Source organism: Trichosurus vulpecula, chromosome 7 (genome assembly GCF_011100635.1).
Source record: "Trichosurus vulpecula isolate mTriVul1 chromosome 7, mTriVul1.pri, whole genome shotgun sequence".
Taxonomy (NCBI): Eukaryota; Metazoa; Chordata; class Mammalia; order Diprotodontia; family Phalangeridae; genus Trichosurus; species Trichosurus vulpecula.
In genome coordinates, this window is record NC_050579.1 from 263,873,734 (window position 1) to 263,897,065 (window position 23,332).

Here is a 23,332-nt window from a genome sequence, read left to right on the forward strand (position 1 = left end):
CCAGCTCTGCCACACCAGCGCTCCTCCCCACCTCAAGAACCACCAACCCAGACTGGACTCAGATCTTAAGCAGGCTCTGCACTCCTGCTCTGATCTGACACTTAATTCCTCCCATCAGGTGGGACTGAGGCAGGAAGCAACTGCAGCTGTAGCTCTGTAGGTGCCACTCCCCCACTGCCCTGCGGTGGTGACCAAACCGTGAACTCCTTAACTCTGTCCATGCAGCTTTTCCCACTAACCTTCTCTGTTGTCTTTGGTTTTTGTGGGTTGAGAAGTCTGGAAACTGCCACAGCTCACTGATTCAGGGCACTAGGGCCTGTTCCGCCTGGCTCCCTGTCTGGTTGGTCTGGGTGCAGCCCACCCTGGGCTCTGCTCCCTCTGCTCCCAGCTCTGTGTGATAGACCTTACCCAGCACCCATCCAGGCTGTCCTGGGCTGGAGCCCTTCTTCTCTCTGCTATTTCATGGGTTCTGCAGTTCTTCTCTGTTGTTTTTGGTGTTTGTGAGTTGAGAAGTCTGGTAACTGCTACAGATCACTGATTCAGGGTGCTAGGGCCTGTTCTGCCTGGCTCCTGGTCTGGTTGGTACAGGCATGGCTCATACTGGGCTCTGCTCCGCTCCGCTCCCAGCTCTGTGCGATAGACGTTACCCAGCTACCATCCAAGCTGTCCTGGGCTGGAACCCTGCTTCTCTCTGCTATTTTTTGGGTTCTTCAGTTCTAGAATTTGTTCAGAGCCATTTTTATAGGTGTTTGGAGGGTCCAAGTGGAGAGCTTTAGGCAACTCCTTGCTTTCCAGATGCTATCTGGGCTCCGCCCCCGAGATAATATTTTTCTGAGTAATACCACTTAAACATGAAGGTGCTTTCTTCTCTCTAGGTCCTCCTAAGGGAAATGGCTCTCTGACTCATTTTCCTTCCATTATCAAAATAGAAAGAAATGAAAAAAAACCAAAAAAATTAGAAAGAAATGGTAAAAAATTATAAAGTGAAGGACATAAAGAATTGTGTCCAAAATTTCTGACTAGATTAAGCTTTAAAAATAAACATTTTTTAAAATTTATTTTTCATTTTTAGTTTACAACACTCACTGCCACATAAAAATAAGTCTTTAAAGCTCTAAAATCTTGGTATTTTCTCTTTGATTTTCTTCTTAATTAAAGAAAATGTACTGCTTTACCAGGATAAACAAAGTTTGCCCTTCCATTCTTAGTTCCCCCTTCCTGAGTCTCTGAGGAGACTCAGAGATGGAGTTATACATCTAGTAAAGTTTTGAGGTGAAATTGAAACATGGATCTTCCTTCTCCAAGTTTAGTGTTTTTCCTAACTGTACCTCAGTGCCTCCAGACCTCATGAATTAGGTAGTCAAGGTGGCAGCAGTGTGGTCTCAAATCCAAGAAGTCAATAAACTAGCAGAGGACAAGCCAAAACCAAACAGAATCATGTCCTCTTGATGCTAAAGCAGCTTTGTTGTCCCACAGCAAAGGCAGGCCATTTTCTCCTGCCCTGGCAATCTCTTACTAGAATTTTTTAAATAGGGGTAATGATTTTTCCCCTTGTCTCCATTTAACCTTTATGGACACAATTGAACAAGTTTTAAAACTTACCTCACACAGTTTTTGCAAGGAAAGTGCTTTGTAAGTCTAAAATGCTACATAAATATGATCAATTTATAATAATAACAATAATAAGGCAGGTGAGTGGTACAGCGTACAGAGGGCTGGACCTGGAATCCGGAAGACCTGAGTTCAATTCCAGCCTCAGCTCCTTATTAGATGTGTGACCCTGAGAAGAATAAAGATTGTAATAGCAAGTACTTCCCGGGGTTGTTATTAGGAGATAATGAGATAACATTTGTAAAGTGCTTGTAAACCTTCAAGCTCTCTATAAATGCAAGCTGTTAGTATTATGAGCTATTATTCACCTCCGAAATCTCCTTCTTCCAGGTCTCCCCCTCCTTTGCATCCACTCTCTGTTCTAGAATCATGGAATGGAGTGGCAACCAGACCCTCATCACTCACTTTGTCCTTCTGGGCCTCTTCACTCAAACTCCTCTCCACTTCTTCCTCTTCTCCATCATCAGTAATCATGTTCCTGGTGGCATTGACTGGTAATGGCCTCATGATCCTTCTCATCAACATTGATTCCCGGCTCCACAGTCCAATGTACTTCTTCCTCAGCTGGCTCTCATTAATGGACCTCATGCTCATCTCCACCATTGTACCTCGCATGGCTGTGGACTTCCTATCAGGCAAGGGCTACATCACCTTTACAGGGTGTGGGCTACAGATTCTCTTCTTCCTCACACTCTCAGGGGATGAGTGCTTCCTGCTGGCTTTCATGGCCTATGACCGCTATGTGGCCATCAGCAATCCATTGAGATACTCTTTGGTCATGAACAACCGGGTCTGTTGGCTCATGGTGGCCTTTTCTTGGCTCTTTGGTTTGGTAGATGGGTTAATCCAAGCTGTCATTACTCTCCACTTTCCCTACTGTGGCTCAAACAAGATTGATCACTTCTTCTGTGAGGTGCCTGCTATCCTCAAGCTGGCTTGTGCTGATACCTCCCTCTATGAATCCATGAACTATATTTGCTGTGTCCTCATGCTGCTCTTGCCTTTCTCTGTTATTTCTGCCTCCTACTTACAGATCCTAGTGGCAGTTCTCCGAATGCGCTCAGCTGAGGGGAGACAAAAGGCATTTGCCACTTGCTCCTCCCACATGACTGTGGTCACCCTTTTCTATGGGGCAGCCATGGTCACATACATAAGACCCCAGGCATACCACTCTTCCAAGCAAGATAAGGTAGTCTCTGCTTTCTACACCATGATCACACCCATGCTCAATCCTATCATCTATGGCCTAAGGAACAAGGAAGTAACTGGGGCCCTTAAGAAGCTGCTGGGCAGGTGTTCCTGTGGGCAGAGGCAGGACTCACAATAATAACTAATATTTATACAGCCATTTATAGTACAAAATCCTTTTACATTTGATCAATTTAATTGTCATATATACCAGTATTTTGGCCTGGAATGGGTTTGTGAATTTATTAGAGGAAGGAACTTAGTGTGAGAAAATTCCCTCCTCCATTGTAGATCTATATCTTTCAATAGTATGCTCAAATTTGATTTCCCCTTTATCAGTATCGCAGACTGGATCATCTCCATATGGACCCATCTTTGAAATCAGCTGTCCATCTGTAATTGTTTGATACATCTTTTGTGAGCCCTATTCCCTGACTTCTCTGTACTCTCTCCCTCCTATTCACTGATTTCCCTTATAGACAAGAAGTATAGTGATGTGTCCTATAGGGTCCTAGTGCTCCAAAGCCTTTGGAGCTATCTTATTGATTGGTGCAGCCCAGGTATGGCTCCCACTCCCAATTCCCACCAAACTCCCTCTCTCTCCATAGCCTGCAGTTGATTCATTTACCCCTCCTGCTGAGTTATAGAACACTTTCATCCTCTCTGTGGAAATCTGTGCTGTCTAGTGCATGGGACTTATGGGGTAGTAAGACAGTATACGTGGTGCTTCTTCCTTGCTTATAGTGTGCAGTGAATCCATTGTTTGTCAAGGAAACTACTTAAATCTTACTGGTGGTATCCAACTTGATGCCTCTTGGAATAGAGGACAGTGGGCTGTTTGAGTGTCTATGTGGCTTTCTGATCTGACAAATATCCAGCAAAACTAGTACTTGTCAATTGCCAGCTTTAACCCAGAAGTCTTCAGTTAACCTTATACTTCATCCTTAGGAGGCTCTCCTTACATTCTTTCAATTTCTCCCCAAATGTGATCAGATCATTCAGGTGGACTAATATATGTAAGTAATTCATTTTGTCCTTCTCTTTCCTTGTGAGTTATGGAAAACCAAATTCTTGGGTGGGATTTGTACAAATTCAAAGGATCTTTGTCTTCCTTGAGGACAGAGAATAGGGAAGGGGGAGATAATAGTGTGTGTCATTTAGGTCTAATGTGAACCAATGCCCAACTGATAATCCAGGGCAGACCTGCACAAGTTAGCAGTAGGTAGGGGTCAAAATTAAAATACACTAAACTTCTTCAGGGCCACAGACAGGTTAGACTAGAGACAGACTGATGATGATTTCTTGCTGAGTCACATGACAAACAGGAGAGAGTGCGCAGTGGCAACCCTACATTTTTCAAGGACCACTGGAAATTTTTTGGCAGCTGTAAGCAGCTTGCAGGCCGTATGTTGTGCAGGCCTGATCTGGAGCATCTTAACCTCGCAGGAACCTATATTAATATTCTACTTTACTTCACTAGTGGTAAGCCTGATCTTCCCAGTTCTCTGTGATAATGGCATTGCCTAATCTATTTTTCAAGTGGTTTTGTAGGTCCTCTGCTTCAGAGTGATTTTTCAGGGCTATTATTCTCAGAAGCAGTGGATGTCACAGAGGAGAATCATTTGCATTGTTCCCTGGGCAAACCTTAAACCCCATTCATGAAGTGACAACATTACAACTTTCATGCTGAGTTTCTTTCTTAGGTGATCTCTCCATTCCTTGAGAGGATCATATATTTCAACCTTGAAGACAGAGATTTGTTTTGTTTTGTTTTTGTAACCACTCCCCACCTCCCACCCAGAAGGGTGCTTTGCACATAGTAGTACTTAAGAAATGCTGGTCGGATTGGATTCAGTTGGCACAGGTAGGTAACAACAGTTAAATGTCTTGGGAATTAAACCTCTATACTTTGATGCTATGGACCAACCACTAGCCCTGGATAGTCTCTCTTCCCTGGATTTTCATGACAATGCTCTCTCCTGGTCTTTCTCCAACTCGTCTGGTCACCCTTCAATTTCCTCCCCTTATAGTACACACACACACACACACACACACACACGCACGCACGCACGCACGCACGCACGCACGCATGCACGCATGCACACACATACCACACACAGAAACACACACACACACATTGTATGTTAAGGATCTATCCTAGGCCCCATTCTTTGCTCTCTTATACTCTCTTTCTTGGTGATTTTATCAATTCCCATGGGTTTAGTTATCCCTTCTATGCAGCTAAGTCCCAAATGTACACATTAGACCAGCATCTCTACCTTGAATTCCAGTTCCCTATCACCAACTACCTGCTGATCATCTTTATCAGCATATCCCATAGTCATCTTAATGCAACCTATCCACAAAAGAATCATTTTATCTTTTTTCTTAACCACATCCTTTCTGAGAAGTTTCTTTTTTTTTGAATGAAGTGCAATCATGCAGGTTTGGAAGGGAACAAATCTCATATTTGGGGCATCTAGGTGGCACAGAGTGCTAAGCCTGAAGTCAGGGACACCTGAGTTCAAATGTAACACTGTGACCCTAGGAAATCCACTTAATCCTATTTGCCTCAGTTTCCTACTTTGTAAAATAAGCTAGAGAAGGAAATGGCAAACTATTTAGTATCTCTGCCAAGAAAACCCCAAATGAGGTCATGAAGAATTGATTGAACATCAACAAACCTCATGGTCATCCCCAACTTTTCACTCTCTGTATTAGTAAAGCAAGATTCATGACCTTGAAGATGACCAAGAACATGCCTGTATAGTTTGGAATCACAAAGTATAAGAGATTCTCTAGGTAGAAGGACCGGGGAAGTATAACATTTATTTAGACACTAGAGGACCAAATCCCAGAACCAATAACCCCAATTTGATATAGCAGTAATTGTACTCCAAAACCAGTAAATCCACCTCAATGTAACAACAAGGAGATTATAACACAGTATTACTGCAAGAAACCCAGTCATCCTGTGACCTTCCCCCCTGCTGAGTGTAAACACTCAGAATCCAAACTGTCTGCTTGCCTTTGTTCTCTCCCCCCTCAGTTCTCTGGTCTCTGAAGCTCCCTAGTTTTCACTGTCTGCTCTGCACTCTCTACAGCTCTGTCATCTTGGAGTTCTTACTTCTCCTCTTTGGGCTGAAGTCTGGATTCTAACCTTACAATGGCTACCTTCTCGGTATATCTATTCTTTTTAGGGCCTGAGGGCTTCATGCCCAATCAGTGAAAGGGTGTAGGCCTGGTGCTTAGTAGTAAGTAAAGAGTGTAGGCCTGGGGCTTAGCACCTAGTAAGTAAAGGGTGTAGGCCTGCCTACAAACAAACCTCTAAATAAGATTCCCTTAACTGGCCCCACCTGAGGCCTATTGAATGGGCAGGAAAGATCTTTAAGCACTGATTGGCATCACACTCTCCCTAACCAATCCACATATTCAACCAGTCTTCAAAATATCTTAAATCCACAATGTATCTTGTATCCATGCTCTTCTCTCTATTCACAGGGCTGTTTCTGTGTCCATACCCTCATGACCTCTTCCCTGTACTATTGCAAGGACCTCTGATTTATTCTCCCTGCTTCAAGACTCTTCATTCTCTGATCCATCCTCCAAACAGCAGTCGAATTATAATTGTAAGGCATAGATCTGACTGTGCCATGTCCCTACTCAAGAAGCTTTAGAGGCTGACTATTGCCTGTGGTATAAGGTGTGAGCTCCTCTCTTGGGCATTTTTGCATTTATAATCTCACCCCAGACAATCTTTCTGCACTGATTCACATCATTACCCTTCTGCACCCTGCATGTTTACTTGCTCTTCCCTGAATATGACATTACTACCTCTGGGGTTTTGCACAGCCCTCCCTTCAGAACTGAAAGGTCCCTTCACTTTACTGCCGCCTCTTAAAATCCCTGCCTCACTTCAAGGCTCAGATCAAGTGCCACGTCGCACCTTCTAACATGAGGCTTTTTCCAATCTCTCCAGGTCTTAGTGGTCTCTCCTATTCCAAAATTACTTGGCATTTATTTTATATATGCAGAAGTCATAGAAAGAGAACAGTTTGTGATGTGTCATGGGGGAAAGTAGGGTAAAGGAACTTAAAATGCTTAGAGCTCCCATTCTGCATCCTTTTCCTCCAAACCACTCTGCATGCCAGACACAGTAATTGCAAATAATCCCTCAGATTTATGCATCATGGATTGTTGTGAGGGTCCCTGTCCTCCTCCCACCCCCAGTATAGACTCAGCCTGAAGCCCCCTCACCACGAAAGAGGAAGAAAGCACTCATTCTGCCAAGTTACAAGAGGGAGAAACTGGAGGATTATGAGCAGAAGATAAAGACAGTTTAAGTTACAGTGCATGGTAGTGTGTAAAGGAAAGGAGATTCGAAATCCAGGTGGGACTATTACTCTCTATCCATGAAAGTTTACTTTGGACCAGTACCTCTGGTGGGCCCTCAAAGAGGTAAGTGGAGGAATTCGAGGACATCTAGCAGTAATGGAAGGGAAATTAACCAAAGAGTGTCAAGGGAAATCAGAGAAAAGTGATTTGGAAATAAGAGAGTCAAGGGAGAAAACCTGAGTAGTAACCTAACTCACAAGCAAATGGACAAACTTAAAGGTTCATAAAGACAATCAAGAAAAGTAAAAATTGAAAGAGAAGTCAAAATATTCTGAATAAGTATTATGCTAAGAATGACAATGAATTAAGATTCCTTTGTCGAAAAGAGAATTTTGCAGATAAATAACATTAATAAGCAACTACAAAATGGTCCAAAAGAGAAAAAAAATTGCTAGAAGAAAATATTAGGAATGAAATTAGATCTGATAACAGATCTCTAAACACAGAATGAAAAAACAATCCTCCAAACACAAAACCTAAAAGCCATGATGGATGCATTCTGCAAAGAAATAGATGCTTTGAAAGAGAAAAGAACAGATTTGGAAAAAAACAAAAATTCAGGAGTGGAAGAAAACTTGCCAGAAGAAAAGCAAAAGGCAGTAGTAAATGAACAAGTGAAGTCTATACAAACCAAAACAAGTGACTTTGAAGACAGCATGTACAAAGATAGCTTAAAGATCACAGGTTTCCCAGAAGAACCATATATATATATATATATATATATATATATATATATATATATATATATATACACAACACACACACACATATATATACACACGTACATATGTATATACATATATACGTATATATATACACATACATATGTATATACATACACATATATACACATATATACACACATATATATGTATATGTATATCTATATATCTATATATATATATACACACACACACATAATATGAATGTATGTTGTTGTTGAGTCCAGCTCTTCATGACCCCATTTGGGGTTTTCTTGGTGAAGACACTGAAGTGGTTTGTCATTTCCTTCTTCATCTCATTTTATAGATGAGGAAACAGGGTTCAGTGACTTGCCCAGAGTCACACAATTAGTAAGTGTCTGAGGCCAAATTTGAATTCAGATCTTCCTAATTGCAGGCCTGGAGCTCTCTCCACTGAATCACTAGCTGCCCCTATAGCTCATAAATATATGTATATATACATGTATCATATATTATATTTATACATGACATATTACATAAATAGATATCACTATGGATATATCTATAACTATAACTATCTGTAAATTTACTATACTGAAGGAAATAATGGCAGAAAACTGTCCAGAACTTTTGAATAAAGAAAGCAATGATGAATCAAAATCACAGATTGCCACAAGAACACAAATCCACACTTGAAACACCAAGGCATGTGAAAATTAAATTTCTCAATTTCAATAATAAACAATACATTTTTCAAACATTCAAGAGAAAGAGCTTAAAATATGAAGAAAGGCCAGCTCGAATGACACAGGACTACTAATCAGTCAGAAAAAATAAAGAGACTGGTATAAGATATTGCAAACAACATAGGAGCTCAAATTATAACCCCATTAAAATATCCTACAGATCTGAGAATAACAAGGAATCAAAATGAATTTTTGACAAAAGAGGCATTCCTGAAAAAAAAAGAAAATTATAATAGAGCTGAACACAACATCTGACTTGCAAACATCTTGCAAACTTGCAACAGGAAACACAAAAAAGCTAAATAAGTACACTTATAAAAATACTGATGAAATATACTTTCTTGTTTGTGGGCTATTATTTAAAAAGTAAACTGAACTTTGGGGTAACAGAAAGGAAAAGGTAAAATCTTCTGTGAACCAAAAAGATGAAAATGACTACAGTTTAAAGTTAATTGAACTCAGAAGGTTCTTAACCTGGGGGTCCGTGAATTTCTAATATTTCGGTAACTATACTTCAATATAATGGGGTTTTTTGTAATCCTATTTTTAAAATTTTATGCCTTTAAAACATTACTCTAAGGAATTCCTAGGCTTCACTAGACTTCTGAAGAGTTCCATAGATTTGGAGCTTGGTACTGTGCTATACAGTAACTGAGCTAACTGTAAACCTATGTTGACTTGAAAGTTTGGTGAAAGGAGGCAAACAGGCTAGGTGATATGTAAATTCCTATTGTTTATTCCCTTAAAACTAGCAGCATACATACATGCATGGAGCCAGATGAAATCTGACTGTCTGAACAAAAGAATGAGAAGGCTCCAATGCATTTCACGACAGTCCTAACTCAGCATGTCTGTGTCACTCAAAATTTATGATGCCCATGTATGTTTAATCACAGTATAAGAAAGGAATTTCTTGATTGGATAGGTTGTAAATACAATAAGATAGGAGAGTTGACAAAATGTCAATTGAAATTATGATCCAGGACATCTATATTTTCTTTATCATACCACACCACAACATAGTATATGTCTATAAAATACTGAGATAAGAAAAAGTCCCAGTATTAAAGAGTGTCTCAGGTTAAGGGTCTCATCCTTAATGTCCATAGACAGAGGACAGAATGCTCTTAAGTCAGCCCTGTCTGGGCTTGTTGACATAAGAAGAGATATTCTCTGAGTTTACTCAGAGAACAAAGAAGCTGTTAGGTCCAGGCTTTTCTTCTGGTTGATTAGTTCAGGCTCTGGCCCAGTTCGTTTAAACTAAGTTAGGTTCGGATTCGGATTCGCACTGGCAATAAAGCACAGTCCCGACAGAACATGGCTTTTATTGAAAGACAGGGGAAATACTCTAAGAAACAGAGTTAACACAACAAAGACAAAGACACAAACAACACAGATTCATCACCTCTCAGAGGAACTCCAGCACTTGATCCTCTCAAAGCTGAGGGGGGTCCTGGTTTGCACAGCCCAGGTCGATCAAGGCCTGAGAGGGAGACTGATCCCAGGAAGCATCCTCCCCATGGGTGAGATCCCCAGTGAGCCTCTCCCACGTGGAGACTTTTATAAGGAGCTGAACTAAGAAAATTCCCCCCTCCGCCCGCCCAGAGGGTAGCCACTCGCCTCGGGAGGGGAAGATCTTGCCAATCACTTTGTTTTTGAGAACTGGCTAGGTCCTGAAGAAGCAGTTTCAGAATTTCCTGTCTTTTGTTCAAGACCTATCTGTCTCCTAGTGGAAGTGTATTCAACTCTTTGTTTGGGCCTATCAGCCAGAGAGGAATGTCTGAGAGGTTCATTCTTTATTCCAAGCTGGTAAGTCTAAAGATCTTGTAGGAGCTGGGGGATGGGGGAAGGAAGAAAAGCCAGGCTAACACTATAATACGGAAGATCTTCTATAATGATTTATCATTCAGGCCCTTATTGAAGTTATTATATTGATATTAAATGATTATCACCTAATTCCCCACCAAAGTATTAAGTGATATAGGGGGAGGGGGAGAGAGTCATGCGCCATATGATGAGGAGTGCATATATTTGTTATTATATATTTGAAGTAAATATTCCTTTGTAGAAGTTAATCCAGCTGTTAAATGGTTAATATGAACTGTGGTACAGGGGAACCACCTGTACAATTTGGGGAACACCATCAGTGGGGCCTGGAGCCAATGACAGAAAGACATCCCTAAGTATCCCTAATCTCCTTAAGGGTACCAGAGAAGCCTGGAGGGGAAGAGTGAAATATAGCATACCTGACTTTTAGGCAGTGAAGGGTAGTCACTGTTACAAATGAATGAATATTAGGGACAGAATGGGCCAGATTGCAACCTTGTGAGCTTCAAAATGTTGAAAGATCCATCAACAGTTACCTAGGTAACAGGAGCCAGTAACTGAGGCAGTAGAGTGCAGAAACAGCCACACCAGGTCTCCCTCAATGACCATTCCCCACTCCTTTCCCACCCCCTTCCCCTGGCCAAAGCAAACCAAAATGACTGGCTTCCTGGTTCACAGAAGGAGGGGCTAGAGAGCCAGTTCCCTGTTTCTACAGTTTCTCCTGGAGTTCCTCTTTCTCTTCTAGGCTTTTTGAGAGGCAGTTGGATTTGGAAGTTTTGTTCTGTTTCCTAAATGTTTTGGTTTCTAAGCCATTGAAAATAAAATGAAACTTACTGGTCAACAAACCTGGGCTCTTTGCTGTGTTAATGACTGAACTGAGAAAGATAACAAAGGAAAGGATGCCATTTGTTTAAAACAAAAATGAAAACAAACCAACAAACAAAAACACAGGAGACTTTTTCTTTTGGCTGAGCCAAGCTAGCCTAAGAGTAAGGTCCCCTAGCCTGGGAGAGTGTTGATGTTATCTCCTCTAAGCCTTGCAAGGCATACATGAAACCCAAAGAAGTGTCTGAGATTGATAGAGGGGTACCCCTGAGAGAAAGGCGAGAAAAGTGTCAAACTGGGCCTCCCAGGTCCACTTGAGACCCCAAGTGGGAGGTGAGAGGATGACTGCAGGTGGTGCTGTGGTAGCCCACCTGGAAAGTTCACCTTGCATGTAGTTACCACAGCGACAGTGTCAATGCCTGAGGCCCTCAGTTCTGGAGGCCAGAGAGCCCTGGACTCACTCCTGAGCTCCTGCTAGCCTTATAGAACCACCTGACAGACCTTCAACTATCTGAAGACAGATATTATCAACAAATCCAATTCTGTGTCTTGTTTTCTGAAAGTTGAACAGCCCTAGTTCCTTCAACTGATTCTCCCACAGCCCCCTTACTATACTGGCTGCATGAAATCATTCTAATTCAATATATTAGTATATCATGCTCCCCTCCCAAACAAGCCTTCTCTTCTTCAGGCTAAATATAGCCAGTTTCTTCACCTAGTCCTCCAATAACTATAGCATGGTGTTTTATTCCCTTAGCCAAAGGGTCCCTTAGAGAAGGATCAGCGTTCTCTGGACACTCCAGTTGAAGAGGTGAAAGGTTGAGAGGTGCTCGACACCCCAAAATATTGACGCACCAGGTCCTGCCGAAAGAATTCGACTCAAGCCTTCTTAGCCAAAGAAAAAGACAAAGTATATTAGGGACCAGCTATACTGGCCAGATCCTCCAGCAGCCCCACCATGGGCTAGACTCCTAAAGAATCTGAGCGCCTTGTGAAGGATGGATGGGATTTAAATACATAAAAGATTGTGGGAAAGATTGAGGGGTTGTCTGGGGTGACTGGTGGGGGGCTTTTGGGATGGTCCTGAGGGGAAGTCTAAGGAAGATAAGGTGGAGCCAGAGTCCAGGATCCAAGAGAATGGGCTCAAGTGCAGGAAGTTCCTGAAGGAATATCAAGGTTGGGAAGTAACTGAAGGCATGCACATCTAAAGTAACAATAGAGGGAGAGATTTGGGCCTAATAAGAATGCGAGGCTATAGCCTCAGGCTAAAACCGAATCAAGCAGGGAAGAGTCAAGGAGAATTCCTAAAGAAAAATGGGCTTTTTTGGGGGTTAGGAAGAAAAGGTCTCTGGGCCTGTACCCCATCACAGTGTGTAAGTACTCCATCTATAACGTACCCAGAAGACACAGCATGGCATAATAAGAAAACAGTGCATTACTAGTCAGAGAACCTGGATTTAAATTCTGATTCTGCTACTTATGGTCTATGTGATCCTGGTGAAGACACCAAACCCTTAGCCTCCATAAAATGATGATGTTAGACCAGATTCAAAACTTTCAATCCAATAGAACAAATAAGGGTTGCTGATGAGCTCGGAGGGGAGACCCAGTACAGAGTATAAGCTGAGGAGGGATTCCCTGTGGATGAAGAGGTTCTTCAGATGTTCCTGTTTGTAGATGACATTGTGTTCATTTCATCAAGCCTGGAACACTGAGGGCATACTGGAATGTATCTGTCTTTATTCAAAACAATTTGGCTTGATACAGGCAAGACCAAGTAGATGAAGAATGTCTATCGTCCAAATTATAACATGCACATGCGTGGACAATTTGTGGTTCCATCTGTCCCTTAGCATGTCTATTTGGGACAGGGAGTACAGCTGGACAATGAGCTGGACCAAGAATTAAACAAGAGAAGGACAGCAAACTAGACTATGTTTAGAAAATTGCAAAGCTTCTTTAGTGTGTGATACCTGAGTAGCCAGCTATTGCTAGAAAAACCCTGCCCCCAGCCCCTAACTGCAAACCCCAGTCTGCATAAAAAAAAACCAGACTGAGTTCCTGCCATTTGGCGAGTGTCCTGGGCCCCTAAGACATTTCCAAGGAATGTAAGCTAATTACCAGGATGAAAGCCTTGGCCCTAGACATTATCTTGAATTATATGACTTTTACCATATCTTGAGCCTTCCTAGCTTCAAGAGTTCTGGCAAAAGTTGGACACAGAGATCCTGGGTTGTAATTCCAATTGACACTTTGTCAGCTATCTGATATGTTGTATTTACAATCTATTCAGGAGGTTCCTCTAACGTATCATGGTCATAAAAAGTGAAATAACACAGGCTTGCTGAGTCTGCAAAGTAACATATGTAAACTTCAAGAGAGAATTAAGCACTGAATCCTGTGTTGTCCATATAAACTACCCTCTCCCTTTAAACGTTGCCATTGATTTGGGAAGAACCCAATGGCCGCCGGCTAATAAACTTCTCCATTCAAAACTTATACTCTGTGGTGTGTCTCACTCGCTTCTGGTATAACAAGTGATCCCAAGCTGTCCATGTAGGCAAAGACTCATCCTCTGTATACAAATCGAACAAGTCCGTTGGGTGAAGGAGGGCTGTAGTGCTGCACTCTCTCCCTCACAAGTAAGGGCCCCATCTGCTCAGGATCCAAACATGTGGTCTGGATTGTGTTCATGTCTGAACCATCTCAAGAAGGTTCAAACTCCCTTTCTTACCCCCTCACCCCCAGCTCAGAACCCCAGGGGGAAAATTACTTAAAGCTCAAGTTTTGCTCATGGCTAGGGTTTCCACAAGTTAGAAAGTTAGTTACTCATTGTATGACATGAATCAAATATGGTACCTCTGTCTGTCTTAGTTTTCACATCTGTAAATTGGAGATGATAATATCACCCACCTCCTAGGGTTGTTGTAAGGATAAAATGAGATAATATTTGTAAACTTTGTAAACTTTAAAGCACTACATAAATGCTAATTATTACTACTACTGCAACTACTACTACTACTCTTTTCTACATACAAAAGGAATGCTCAACAAAAAAGCTTTGTGCACTTGAGCATTAACAAAAGGTTGAGTAAGTGACAATAATTACTGTTGCATAACTGAGCTTAGAAAGAAATGTAAATAATTGAAACAAATGGCAGTAACAACTTATCATTATACCAAGAGGTTAAGATTTTAAAATTGGAATGTAAAACAGTTTGCAGGAATGCTGAATGGCACATTCCACCTCAGCTCTGCAGTGCCCAAATAATCTCCAAATTCATGCCTTGCTGCCAGCCAGGTCAGGGCTTGAAGTGGTTGTCTTCTATAAGGTCCTCCACTTAATGAGGGGGCCCAGGGCAGCCACCTCATCATTTCCCACCTGGCTGCTCTTGGACTTCATCAGTCTCCTCAGAAACTCATTTTCTTGAAAGAGGGAATCAGCTCTGAAGCTCACTCTTCCTCAATACCACCTTGCCCCTAGAACCCTTCCCCAACTTTGATGGGAGAGGGAAGGGAGTGGACATTGTTAAACCTGAAAATTTGGTTGAAGAAAACAACAGAGCTAGGTGATAGAAAAATCCATGTTGTTTATTATTTTCCCTTAAAGCATAGCGGAGCTAGCTTACTTGTACGTGCAAGGAGTCAGAGTATAAACTCTGGCTACCTGAACAAAGCAATGAGAAAACTTATATACGTTATTTTTAGCAGAGCTAGCAAGCCTGTTTGACCTCATTTTTATGACCTCCATGTATGTTTAACCATGATACAAGAAGAGGATTTTCCTTAATGGAATAGATTGTAAATACAACAAATTAGATAGTTGACAAAGTCTCAATTGGAATTACAACCCCAGGATCTCTATGTTTAATTTGCCATTAACATTCCACAACATAGTATATACCCATAAAATATTAAGATAAGGAAAAGTCACATAATTCAAGATAGTGTCTAGGGTCAAGGTTTTCACCCTTAATGGCCATGGACAGAGCAAGGAATGCTCCATCTGGATTTGTTGACATAAGATAGAGATATCTCTGAGCTTACTCAGAGAACAAAGAGACTGTTAGGATCAGGCTTTTCTTCTGGTTAAGTAGTTCAGGCCCTGAGTCTTATTGAAATTACAAAAATGATATAAAATAGTATAATATTTTCCACAACATCAATGAACTCTCGCAGGTCTTCCACTTAAGGGTGGCCCAGGGCACCATTCATCAGTGGAACTTCAACATCCCCCTTCATCCATCTCTGATTTTCAGAAAAATGATTGTGAAGTGAAGGAGCAAGTGAAAGGTGAAGGTACATTATCTTCCCCCATTGGGTTTTGAGCTCCTTGGGGGCAGGGGCTATATTTGGCCTTTCTTTGTATCCTTAGCACTTAGCACAATGCCTCACACATAGTAGGTGCTTAATAAATGCTTATTTACTGACTTACAAGAATGACTGAATTGCAGTCAGTGTCAATGCAGAATCCAGGATTATGAAATCAAACTCATAAGGTTGCTTCCAATACTGGAACTGTGTTCATCTCAAGATTGATCTTCTGTCACCAATGATCAGGCAAAGAAACACAAAGCAGAAGAGGCCCAGGCACAAGCTCAGTGAGCTGATTCCCTCTACTCTAGCTGCCACAGGGAAGCAATAGCCCTGCTACTGGGTGGAGAGGGGCTACCTCTACCCCACCTGTCAAAGGAAGTCCTAGACTTTCATGATGCTCTCTGAGGGTCAAAAAGAGGAGGGACAGGGGTGCAGCCATCCTTTTTAAAGGACCACTGAGTCACAGGCTCTTCCTTTTTGGTGGCCAATAAGGAGATTGCTTCATTATCCCCAAAGCACCAGAGTCCTTCAGTGCTCGGCCACACATAGTAGGCCATAAGTAGCCAGTGGCTTTGCCATCCCCAAAGTGCCAGGCTGCTAAGCCAGCACATACAGTCAGACAGAAGCAACCAGGGCAGCTCTGTGCATGCCATGCTATAGAAACACTGGACCCAGTGTCCCTATGTGTCAGCAAAACAGGAAATATAACAATCTCCAGAGGACTCAAAATGAATACCTTGTAAAAGGCAATGGAAAGGTAAACACTATGTGTGTGTGTATGTGTATGTGTGTGTATGTGTGTGTGTGTGTGTGTGCATGTGTACCTCTGTGTGTGTGTGTGTGTGCGTGCGCATGCAAGTTTCAAGGAACTTTGAAAAAGGACAGACACAAAAGATAAAATCAAGGAATTGCACGATAGAAGGAAAAGATGGTCCGGTGTCATGATGAGGGATGAAGGGTGGAGAGCCAGAGTCCTCCACTGGTATACTCCTCGTGTCAGGAGAAAGTTAGGAAGTTCTCCACCATGTTGGGTAGACACTGCCCCGCTTTGGCAATTTATGGAAGGACGTGAAGAAGAGTTGCACAGGATGGGTTGTGATCTGTATTATTGGAAGGAACTTCCAAATTGAGACTACAAATGCGTTTGAGTGTCCCCAGCACATAGCACGGTTCTTGGCACATAGTGGTACTTAAAATATCCTTGTTGCTTGGTTGATTTATAATTCATCTTAAAGAGCAAAAGAGTCACTGGATTTTTGAGTTGGTGAGTTGCACAGCCAGACATGTGTTTTAGTAATGTTAATTTGGCAACTGAATGGATAATGGGCTGGAGAGAGATTGGAAGCAGAGAGTCCATTTGGGAAGATATTGCAATAATCTAGACAGAGCTGATGAGGGCTTGAACTAGGGTAATGGAGAAATGTTTTAGAGATAGAACTAAATAGATTTCGCAACTGTTTTAATGTGATGGGGGAGGTGAGGGTGAGGGACAGGGCAAGTCACAGATGATTCTGAGATTACAATCTTGGTGACGTGGAAGGATGGCAGTGCCCTCAACACAAATAGAGAAGTTTGGAGGAGTGGGAGGGGGGCTTAAGAAGGGAAGATGATGAGTTTCATTCTGGACAGATTAAGTTTGATATGCCAATGGGATACTGAAGTAGAGATGTTTGGCTGGCAGTGATGCAGAGAAATAAATATAGAACTTCTGGTAACTGTTATCTACTGACTTCCCAGATACTCTCCTTTCTTTCCTCAATATGAGCCTGTGCCTTTCCCTTCAACTCTTGCCTTCATATTGAGGACTTCAACTTACACAGTGATATTCCCTCAAACAACCTACTTCCTAGTTCCTCAACTTATTCATTTCCCATGTCCTTGTCTCCAAAGCACTTCAGCTACAGAGAGATCTTGCCATTACCCACAAGTCCACCACCATGTTCATGAACTGTGAAATTGTCTTTGCAACTCTGAACCCCATTTTTCATCCTCACCATGACCCTCTAACCCTCAGTTCTTTAACAGGTCATGATCCCAGCACTGGCTACACCCTTTTCTCTTCCCCAACTTGCCCTCCTTTGTGAACCAGTTCAGCTTCGTACTGTCCTCATCTCCAGAGTCTCTTATCCTCTTACATATCAAAGATTTTGCCCTACCAAACCTCAGCTTTGGATTGCTCTCACCCAGGTGCTGCTGGACAAAGCTGGAAAAAACAATCTCACCCTGCTAGCTGGGTCAACTACAAATTTATGTTACATCATCTCAACTGGGTCCTCACTGCAGCAAATGATTCACTATCCCAGTTGCTAGAGTAATTTTTCCAAGCTTTTCCAACCCTCCTCAAACTTCCCCTGACTCCTCCCCATCAGTTCTTATTTCATTAAAAATAATTGTGGCCATTTGCTAAGAGCTCCTTCTTTTCATCTCCTTTTCACCTCATATCATGCAGGTGCCTTTCCCCACCCTATCCTCTTCCATCCCTATCTCACAGAATGAAGTAGCCCTTCTCCCTGACATGCATGGCAAACCTTTCCACATACCGGAATGATTCCATTCCATCCCATCTCCTCCATCAGATTGTCCCCTCTATCATCCTCATTCTCTCACTAGTCTTCAATCTCTCCTTGTTTACTGGCTGCTTCCTTCTTTATAAGCAGGTCCGTATCTCCTTCAACCACAAAAAATCCTCACTGGATCTGTCCTATATCTCTCTTCCCTTTTGCGGTTAAACTTCTTGAGAAGACCATCTTCAAACTGGTCTCTGCTTCCTTCCTCTCACTCTCTTCAGGCTGGCTTCAAACCTCATCATTCAACTGAAATTGCTTTTGTTAGGAATAAAATTTCTAGAGAAAAGACAAAGACTCCTGAGGTAGATGAGGCAAGCTCTTTTATTTTTAGTTCTTGCAAGAAGCAGGTGTGCCACTGAGACAGACACACACCTACAGAAGTGAGAAGAAGTGTTTTTATCCCTCATTTCCTCATTGGCTGAATACTCTGAGGTGTACAACTTCCCCACATGCCTACTTCATGTTTCCCCTTGATATGTTCTCCCTCCCTTCACATACATCACATGTGCTCTCAGGAGGAGAAGTTAATATTTATAAAGCTATTGAGCATGTGTATTCCAAGCGGGTTTAAGACCTTTGTCCTATATTCTACATTCTCAACCACAATGTCTATCTTAGCTGGTTTCTTCTGGTTTGTATAGATATATCCCGTTGCTGGCTAACTTCAGCTAAATTAACGTCTCCCTTCCTGTTCTATGTGGGGACCACGCTTCTTCTATTTTATCACATCTCTGTGGAAACATAATTTTTACATCTTACACTTTCTCCAAAGTCACCAGTGATCACCTAAAAGCTAAGGGCTTTTTTCAACCCTCATCCTTCTTGATTTCTCTGTATGTCTGGCCCCTTTTGACCATCCTCTTCTCTTTAATACTCTCTTCCCTCTAGACTCTTATGGCGCTGCTCTCTCCTGGTTCTCCTACCTGTCTGACCACTTCTTCTCAGTCTCCTTTGCTGGATCTTCATCCAGGTTATGTGTAACATTAGATGTCCCTCAAAACTCTGTTCTGGGCTCTCTTTTCTTCTCTGTCTTTATATTTGACTTCACTTGATGATTTCATCAGCTCCCATGGATTCAATGATCATCTCTATGCTGATGATTCTCAGATGTATTTATCCAGCCCAAAACCTCTCTCCTTTCACTATCACATCTCCATTTGCCTATTTTATAATTCCAATTAGATGATTTTAGACATCTTAAACTAAACATGTCCAAAACTGAACTTCCTATCTTTCATTCCAAACCCTCCTTTCTTCCTAAATTTTTCATTCCTGTAATGGGCCCCACATTTTCCCAGTCATTATTCATTCCTCAGTTATTCTCACCTACCATACTATCTTTATATCTCTCACAATTTCTAAACATTATCCACTTCTAGATAGAGAACTGAATGTTCTTAGTGCAGACTGAAGAATATTTTCTTCTTTTTCTTTCTCTCCTCCTCCACTCCCCCTCTTTTTTTTGACGTGGCTAATGTGGAAATTTGTTTTACATGATAGTAGGTGGTGCAGTGGATAAAGTGCCAGGCCTGGAGTCAGGAGTCCTTATCCTCATCTTCCTGAGCTCAAATTCAGCCTCAGACATTTACTCACTATGTGACTCTGGTCAGGTCACTTACCCCTGTTTGCCTCATTTTCTTCATCTGTAAAATGAATTGGAGAAGGAAATGGAAACCACTCCGGTATCTTTGCCATGAAAACCCAAAATGGGGTCACAAAGAGTTAGACATGACTGAAATGACTTAACAACAAAACCTATTTGTAACAGGTTTATTTTCTTGTCTTCTCAGTGGGTGGGGGAAGGGGGAAGAGAATTTGGAATTGAAAATATTTAAAATGACTCTCCTCCTCTGACACTGCCAGCACCCAGGTGCAGGCCTTCATCACTTCTCATTGGGTTTATTTCCATGCCTTTTTGATTAGTCTCCCTCCCTCATTTCTCCCCATCCCAGTCAATTCTCCACTCAGCTGTCAAAGCGATCATCTTAAATTACAGGTCTAAGCATGTCAGCCTCCTATCCAATCAGCTCCAGTGGCTCTCTGTTACCTACAGGACAAATATAAAATGCTCTGTTTGGCTTTTTAAAGTCTTTCATAACCTGGTCCCTTCTAACCATCCAGTCTTCTTACATCTTACTGCCTTCCACATACTCTTCAATCTGTTCCTTACACCAGACACTCATTTCCTTATTCTGAGTATTTTCACTGACTGTCCCCCATGCCTGGAATGCTCTCCCTCCTCATCTCAGCCTCCTGGCTGGGGACATCTTGTCTCTTACCAGGAACCTTTACCAATCATCCTTAATGTTAGCGCCTTCCCTCTGGCGATCATTTGGAAGTTACCACGTGCAGAGCTTGTTTATACAGAGTTGTTTGCATGTTGTCTTCCCCTTTAGACTATGAGTGTTTTTCTGCTTTCTTTGTATCCCCAGTGCCTGGCACACAGTAGATGCTAAATAAATGCTTGTTTACATGACTGGAGATTGGAGATTGGAGATCTGTCTGCATAAGAAGATAACTCACACATATATATCACTTTAAAGTTTGCTTGGTGCTCTCTTCATAAATCCTCGGGAACATAATAAATCAGTACTGTCATTCCCATCTTACAGCTGAAACTCTGAGAGCGAAAACAACTTTCTCGTGATCACAGAACTGGTGCTTTGGACAGTAAGGTCTTCTGACTGCCAATCCAGCACTCTCTCCACTGTGAGAAATAATGCATTTGGACCCTATTCCATTCCAATTGGGATTAATTAGCTTGCCATGATTCCAAAGGGCTAGTGATTAGAAATTCTGTATATTAGGCCCCAGAGCTGGGAACTGCAGGTTGTAAGTTCACTTGCTTAGCAATGGAAAGCTAACTAGAGGCCCTTTGCCCTTGTTTTTCCTTGTTATAGCAACCAAGCCCAGAGTAGTAGAGGTGACTCAATGACATAGAAACCCCCCCAGCTTATTTTATGTACCTCCAGATCATTATGCAGTGAAATATGGTATATAAATGTCAATATCAAGATGAAAAATAATTGGTTTATAAACGTTAGTCAGAATAACAGTGTAAATGGTTAATTAAACGATAGTTAAAAGATGCATAATAATAACAATCATGACCCTTGTAAGAAAAGTGATTTATTACATTGTTTGGAAACACTGTTAAAATCCAACCTTATATAATTAAACGTTGTCCACACTCAGAATATCCGCTGCCCCCAGTACTCTCTAGGAAACAAGCTGTTGCGGGTTCCCCAGGTCCTGGATCTACTCAAAGTATTCTCGTTTTGGGCTACCACCCCCAGGACTTGGGATGGGTCCACCCAAACCAGTGTTCTGGAATCCCTTGGGTTTTGGCTTACTTATGGTTCCTGTGCTGGCACTCTTGTCTAAATCCTGTATAATGTGAACCTTTCAGAGCCTGGACAGAAGGGAGCCACATCTCCCTTCCTGCTTGCTCTCCTCTATTAGATGACCTAATAAATTTCTTTCTAAAACTATTGCAGATTTGGGGGTCTGTTCTCATGAACAAGACCCTGGTGAAGAGATGAGGGAATAGACCACTTTCTTTCCACCATAGAAGTGGATATGGAGTATTGCATATGTCACCCACCCCTGTACGTTGTGCCCATTGCTTCTGATGGGGATATAGCATATGGTGCCCTAAGGGTTAAAAAGAATATTTAGGGTTACTTTTCTAGTACTCTGTGAAGACCCTCCTGAGGGGGAGGGGTTTGAGGCTCATTCTGGAACTTGAGAATGTAATGTCCTAAAGTCCTTTTCCCCTCATCCTGCGCCACAAATTCTTCCTTACCCTTAATCTTCAACCACCATAAAACCTTAAAACTACATCATCCTGAACGTCTTCAGGCTTTCTGTCTATATAAGCCTGGTCCTTCTAAATATCAGCCTTTTTTTTCCTCCTTCTCGCTAATCTTAGGCCCATGCAGCTTTCATGTAATAAAACTCCCATTGGTTAAGAGAAAATCATCTAAGTGAATTCTTTCACACCTGAACTGGTCTCCCAAATCTGACCACAACAGTTCTGCCCAGTGTTATTGTTATTTGTTATAAGGGGATACTCCCAGTTGAAAAAGGGTATCTAGAACTGATGATAATGAAAAGGAAAATAAAAGGTATCAATAAACTAAAAACAAACAAAAGAAAAACACTGTCAGAAATTCTTCCTTGTTTGAGAGAAGATGATTAAAGATCAGCTATAGTGTTTTCTGCAGCTAGGTTGGTCCCAGTTTTAAAAAATGAGATGATGTAGCAGCTTCCTTTTTTCTCCCTCCAAGGCCTCATCCTCATCTCAGGGCTATTAATCCTTCCAATACACTAAGCATTTATCAAGCAAATCATTGTGCCAGGAATTCAAAGTCAAAAGGGAAAGCACTTCCTGCCCTCAAGGAACTTATTTCTAGATAAAGAAGAGTCAGATTCCAAACCACTTTGGGCCCAGTTTCCCCCTCTATTTAAAATAAGAGCAAAAAAGGCAATAATCATGGAAAAGGGCTTTGCAAGCCTTAAAGTGGCTACATAAATGTTGTTGTTGTTATTTGGTTGTGTCAGCCCAGTCTGACTCTTCTTGATCCCATTTGGAGTTTTCTTGACAAAGATACTGGAGTGGTTCACCATTTCCTTCTCCAGCTTGTTTTGCAGATGAGGAAAGTGAGGTAAACAGGATTAAGTGACTTGCCCAGGGTCACACAGCTAATAAATGTCTAAGGCCAGATTTGAACTCACGTCTGTCCTGATTCGAGGTGCTCAACCCACCGTGCCATCTAGCTGCCTAGATGTACCGCCCTTATCTGTAAGTTTTGCAGTCAAGCCCTTTTGGAAGAGGTAGTTAAGACCTAAGGGCTTAAGACTCATAACTCTAGTCCACTTTTGAAAGATTTCTTCCCTTTTTTTTTCAGTTCCATATTTTCTACCGGTTCAGGTCAGCTAGAAACAGAAGAGGCTTTCTTCCCTGAAGGATGCTGATTTCCTTGCAGAAAGAGACTAGCTGTTCTACTCTACTAAAAGCTATCTATGGATAGGAGTGTAGGGTGTGTTCAGGGAGGAGTGGTACCTCTGATGTGATGGCTGTCAAACCCTTTTCAGGGCTGCTTTCCAACTTTGGTATCCACCTGTTCCACCCAACTCTCACCTGTGGCTCCAAGAAGCCGTGGCATGTGCA

The 23,332-nt window shown here is 41.9% G+C and overlaps 1 protein-coding gene across 1 annotated transcript; it reads left to right on the forward strand.

The window, feature by feature from the left end:
• Positions 1 to 1,980: 1,980 nt before the first annotated feature.
• LOC118857951 (olfactory receptor 56-like) lies at positions 1,981 to 10,491 on the forward strand. The gene is given in 3 exon segments (XM_036768408.1): positions 1,981 to 2,076; positions 2,078 to 2,912; positions 10,430 to 10,491. Coding segments are annotated over 3 exon segments (993 nt in total).
• Positions 10,492 to 23,332: the final 12,841 nt, after the last annotated feature.